The following is a 6,321-nucleotide window of genomic DNA, read 5'->3' as shown; positions in this document are numbered from 1 at the left end:
TTTAGTACAGAACCGGTATTTGCTAAAACTGGCCGGGTTTCCAGCATTTTTGTCCGAGGCTAGGCTAGGCAAGAAATCCTTGCGAACTTCTAAGTAACAGAGAAATCTGCCTAAAAGTCTGCAATAACCTGTAATGGGACGACATAATATTGAGGAATTCGCTATTTCAAAATCTTGTTTGGGAGATGTATGGAGCGGATGAAATTATTGTTTTAGTACAGAACCGGTATTTGCTAAAACTGGCCGGGTTTCCAGCATTTTTGTCCGAGGCTAGGCTAGGCAAGAAATCCTTGCGAACTTCTAAGTAACAGAGAATTCCGCCCTAAAAGTCTGCAATAACCTGCAATAGAACGATATAATACTGAGGAATTCGCTATTTCAAAATCTTGTTTGGGAGATGTATGGAGCGGATGAGATTATTGTTTTAATATAGTACCGGTCGGGTATTTGTTAAAACTGGCCGGGTTTCCAGCATTTGTGTCCGAGGCTAGGCTGGGCTAGAAATCCTTGCGAACTTTTAAGTAACAGAGAATTCGGCCTAAAAGTCTGCAATAAACTGCAATAGAATGACATAATACTGAGGAATTTGCTATTTTAAAATCTTGTTTGGGAGATGTATGGAGCGGATGAAATTATTGTTTTAGTACAGGACCGGTATTTGCTAAAACTGGCCGGTTTTTTAACCGGGCAGTAGCGCATTGCTTGACAGAAACATTTACTACATTTTTGTAATTTTTTTAAAACACACGAAAAGGACACCAAAGAAGGAATTGTCTAGCATACTTAGGTTCGTAAATGTGTGATGTCCACGGCTAATAAAATGTAGCCAAGCTTACTGTACATACAGTGCGAGAAAAAAGGGACAAATTCTGAAAATGAAGTAACGTGCTGTAGGTGTACGTGTGTGACCTGTCCGGCATTTGTGCCCGAGGCTAGGCAAGAAATCCTTGCGAACTTCTAAGTAACAGAGAATTCGCCCTAAAAGTCTGCAATAACCTGCAATCGAACGATATAATACTGAGGAATTCGCTATTTCAAAATCTTGTTTGGGAGATGTATGGAGCGGATGAGATTATTGTTTTAGTACAGTACAGGTCAGGTATTTGCAGACGGCACCTGGGCAAGCGCGCAGGGCCGTCTAGATCCATTTACCGTGTCGTCACGGGAGGTCATACCGTCGGCACGCCCAAGCAGGCGCGTGGGGCTTTGTCCATACCTTTCCCGCGGTACCGTTACAAGAGGTGTCGCCGTAGCCACGCCCAGGCTGGCCCGTGCACGTTGGGCCGTCTAAATCCATTTACCGTGCAGTCACGGGAGGTCATGCCGTCGGCACGTCGGCCATTTACGTAGCTTAATATAAGCTTAAATATTCATTTTTAAGCTAACGTTACGCACACTTAAATGCATCTTATTTAAAACAATTTAAAGTAACTGCCAAAGTCATACTTATCTAAGTCTTTATGTTTTAAACGTAGTCAAGAACACATGTGGAGTACACTGCTGCAAATCAGTGCTTTATCTTTACTGCAACATTAAGCGACCTTAAAGATCAAGTAAGGATACGTTTATGTTTAAGTAGACTTTACGTTGTTCTTTAAGAGAGTGTAAAGATTGCCTGCCGATTGTGGCATTTACGATGGCTTAAGTGTGACTTAAATAATGCTTAATTATTTTGAAATATTTAAGCCTTATTTACGAACACCATTAAGGATGCTTAAATATCGTTTTTCGTGCAGTGGGTGGAATAGTTAGTATAGCAGGGTAGGGGTCATGTGATTCGTCTGTTCATCCGACGGGAAATGAGACAGTCACTTCATAATGATTATAAAATTATAAAATCTAGGTGGTCAGGAATATTAAATAATGACGAAACACACATGCTATGGCAAATAATAGACTCTCTCTTCATTTTCATCTCATAGTTTTCTTCTTTTCCTTTGGAATTGATTTTGGCATTCTATAACATAAGACATCATTTTCCAATATTTTTTTGCCACACAATTGAAAGTCTTTCGATTAAAAGGGAAAGATTTAAGACAAAACTTAGTTATGATTTTAAATGAACTATTATGAGCAATATCTTCCAGCGCTACGTTTGTAAAGATACACACTCAGGTACAATTAGGGTACAGTAACATGTGGTACCCAATGATAACAGAAACCTCAATAGACAGGTAACAGAATGTTTATTGAGAATGTATCTTATGCAGAGAATGTTTACAAGAGAATTAAAGTTGGTGCTGATTTCATCTCCCATATACTAGTTTTTACTTTTTTCCTAATAGTATGCTAAATTGTTATCTTTGTGGTAGGAATAACATGTTTCTAGGAACAAAATACATGTAAGTCAAGGGTTAAGTAATGAGTGTAAGTCTACATGTATTTAGGTATCAGTTGATGTTCCAATATTTCTACAAGCAAAATTAATTAGATACAGAAGATCACAGTAAGCCATTCTCAGCATCAAGGGATACATTGTAAATTGAGAAGTCCACTAGCAGGTCTTTTTAAATTCTTAGAAAGCTAGATGACAAAAGGACTGTTGCCCACAGGCCACCATCTTAAGTTCATGGCTCTATCTCCAGATTCTCAGGTTCATGGGGGACACCAGGCTGACTGAGGAGAAGGAGAGACTGCTGGGAAACTACATCGTTCAGATGGTGAGGATAAATAAGATTTACTCCTTCATTGTGGTAATGTCATAGACAATTGAAAGAATGCATCAGGTAAATAAGAATCTTGATGAGAATTTTTATCAGGAGACAAAATATCTTCTTCAGAATCTGTAACATGTGGGTCCACAGAACTCACAGTGTCCTGACATGAGCCCATTTATTGTACTTAAATCAATTTCTAAAAAAGACAGTCAACAATAACTTCATCAAAATGCAACTAAAAGTTTATTATATATTGAGTTGCTGGTAGATCTAATTATTCCACGTTGCAAGACATCTTATATTATTTGTCTCATGTAATTCGCTAGTTCAACCTACTTTGACCATAATTTATTATCCTCTTCACAGAGTGACAGAGTAGCCCCCCTACAGGGAAAGCACTGCTGTAGATCTCTCCAGAGGCGGGGAGGGGGGAGATATAATAGGTATTGTTATGATCATAATTGTGATAGAATGATGAACAGATTATTTCCTTCTTGTGCAGGGTCTAAAAAATGAAGCTGTGCGGGATGAGATTTTGTGCCAGCTGTGCAGTCAGACGTGGGGTGATGGCCTTGTCAGCTTGAACTATGAGCGTGGTTGGATTCTGCTGACAAACTGTCTGTCATCATGGTTCCCCTCTCCTACACTCTACAAATATCTTCTCAAGTGAGTAACAGTATTAAATTTTCATTTTGTACAGTTCTTTCCTAGCAGCAACTTTTACTGTATAGTTTTCACAGGCAGGCAGTCATCCCTCAGTATTAATAAGACATCTGAAGTCACACAGTTCCTGTTCAGAACTTTTCTTCATCCTGTCATCTGGACCAGGTACAGTTTTTCCAGTACACACAGTATACGTTATATAGGCATAAGTTCCTACAAATAAATCTCAACCACCCTAGCCTGGTCGTACATGTATGATAAAAGCTCCTGTCCCATATACATGTATAGGGAGGATGTCCTGTCTATAGTTTTAAAAGGTTGGAAAAGATACAACGGAAAACATTCTGACCGTGGATCAAACATCCAACAGAAACCGTGATGAATTTTATTGTAACAAGTAGTCAACAAGTAGTCATAGGCGACAATTCTCCGTGAAGTTTTATATTTTGCAGATTGGGACAGTATAGTGTATGTAAACAGTGTGCGAGCACTTCACAACTGGTAACAACGTATCGTAAAAATACGTTGGCTAGGTTTATTGGCTAAAACCTTGGTCAAAAAGATCGTGCTCCTGGCAGCCAACCCCCTTGGTATCATAAACCCCCGGCCGTGGGTTTGTACAAATACAGGCTGCATGAGATTAGTTGTTGGCATCCTTCCGTCTCGGGAGATGATGGAGTCCGCGCCATGGTTCAGTTCGTCTTCAGACATCGCCGGCTGTGGCTGTGGTTTAACAACACGACAAATTACTAAAACAGATAAACAAAGTCATCTTACATAACAAGGTTTTATTCACTGCATATAACACTGGTCTTATAACCGCGCGGGCGGCAAACCTGGGGGGGGGGCGCTGGCATGCTCCCCCGTAAAAATTTTAAATTTTAACCCTCTGAAACGTGATGGATATTCATCACTTAAAGACCAAAATGCTAGGAATCATATGCTACATCCATTTCAGGTATAAGAAATGACCCAACTGTTTGAACAAATGAATTAAGAAAGATCAAGAAAGTAAAATATACATAATTTATGCAAAAATTCCCCTAAAAATGTATATTAATTAGCTATATCTCCAGAACGGTGTCAGATATAAAAAAAAATTTAACATTTTTGTAATCCTCATGTCAAGATCTACCAGTGTACCAGATTTCAGGAAGAAATATTGATGTTTGATTTCCCCCATAAAAGTATGCTTATTGCTCATTACCATCATCTTTAATTAGCGGGAGCGTGATACCACAATTTGACCAAAAAAATCATTGTTTGTGATTCAGAAGGACCCCCTCTACCAAAATGTCAAGTCAGACCTTTTCTGTAAGATGGGTTGAACGAAATCACATTTCTAGGCCTCTTTCAGGAGTTGGCTCCTGTACTATAGCTATTCAACAGTTACTGTAACAGTAACTGTTGTATTTTTAGTTATACAAGTATGGTCACTTCATACCATAGTAACTGTTATATTAATGAGAAACATTGTTTTCCCTTGTGTTTCTCCTTTACCCCCACCATTTAAAAAAAAAATTTAATTTTGGGGGCCAAAGGACCTGACATTTGCACTCTCCAAGCACATACGGGGTAGTGTGGGTAGGTACAAATGTACCGAAAATCTTTGAACAGATACACAGTGGCTTCGCCTTTCAAACAGATACATGGTGGCATGGATCTAGTCAAATATACGAAAATTTGGACTAATGACAGGGTGATCCCTGAAAGTGCTATACGGGAATTCGAAAAGCAGTGTATGGGGTTTTAAGCACTACATGGGGGTTTTAAAAACACCTAATATTGAATAGCACTACAGGAGGGCTTTCGGAATAGATTGTACTTGTTACTAACAAAACGCTGTGGGGGTTTCATGAACCATCGTTACTAAAAGCACTGAATGGGTATTGAGGACTTTGGAAACACTTAATATTGAGGAGCACTACATGGAATTTTAAGGTGGCCAAAAATTTTTCCATTACCTTCCCCCTTATATGGCCTCCCCCACTAAATTTCATACAGTACAATAACATTCATTAAGTACAACGTAGTAAAAAAGTGTAAATATTAAATGTGCCTTGATGGGCAAAAGATTTAAGTCCAAGCATTGTGTGACCATGCACAACATTAGTGGAACTCTTACTTGCATGACGTGTATACATCATGTAACGTTACATGTCCATTTCAGCCATGTGTCCAACAGTATGTATAATGGCTACAACACCCACTGTCAGCACAAGATGTTGCATTCTCCAGCGATGGATGAGGGGCTGCCACGTACCTACCCTCCATGTATTTTGGAATGGAAGACAAACAGGAAACTAGCTAACATGGCCTTGGAGACTAGGTTTCATGATGGTAGGTCAGCTTCTTGCTTTAAATGTTATTATGGAGGTGTTACTGAGAAAATGTGTGGTACATTACAGTAAGTGCTAATGGCACCAATGTGCAACATTTTCTGATAGAATTCAAGCAACAATGAGCCAGTATGAGAACCTGCACCATGCTTCATGTAAACATGCATTGTTGACAAACTGTAAAAGTAAATACAATGATTGTATTGTTATATTGATGCAATGATGTAACTTTATGTACATGTAACAACGTTGATTGCTTCTGTTTGCTTCTCAAAGGTATATTTTCCACAAACTGCAGTGTAAGTTTTGAAAGTGAATGCTATGTTTACTGTTATGCCTGGCAATCAACTCAAAATCTAACTGACCAACAAATTATTGATATTTCTAGTTGATTATGCATATAACATTCTCATTTGTAGGAATTATATCAGTTGATCATATTCTCCACCCAAAGATAGTTATCTGAACAAAGAAGGCTATTTTAGCATTTCATTACGCCAGATCACGAGATATTGAACCAGAAAGTTCCACATCAGTACCATAACAAGTCACTAGGGTGCCCAGTATCTAATTATTTCCAGCATACCAGTCTACCAACATACCAAATATCAACTTGATGACAATCCATTTAAGTATTGTAAAAGTTATTGCGTTGACACGTC

At 38.7% G+C, this 6,321-nt stretch overlaps 1 protein-coding gene across 1 annotated transcript in view; it reads left to right on the top strand.

The window, feature by feature from the left end:
* LOC109471240 (unconventional myosin-XV-like) overlaps window positions 1-6,321 on the top strand; it is a 32,868-nt gene that overhangs the window by 26,174 nt on the left and 373 nt on the right. Inside the window, exons 12-14 of the mRNA XM_019770519.1 lie at window positions 2,586-2,660; window positions 3,160-3,323; window positions 5,491-5,660. Coding sequence (XP_019626078.1) covers window positions 2,586-2,660; window positions 3,160-3,323; window positions 5,491-5,660 — 409 coding nt within the window. The remainder of the gene's footprint in view (window positions 1-2,585; window positions 2,661-3,159; window positions 3,324-5,490; window positions 5,661-6,321) is intronic.

Source organism: Branchiostoma belcheri, unplaced genomic scaffold (assembly GCF_001625305.1).
Source record: "Branchiostoma belcheri isolate BF01 breed outbred unplaced genomic scaffold, Haploidv18h27 scaffold242, whole genome shotgun sequence".
NCBI lineage: Eukaryota > Metazoa > Chordata > Leptocardii > Amphioxiformes > Branchiostomatidae > Branchiostoma > Branchiostoma belcheri.
This window is presented reverse-complemented; position numbering and strand designations above follow the sequence as displayed.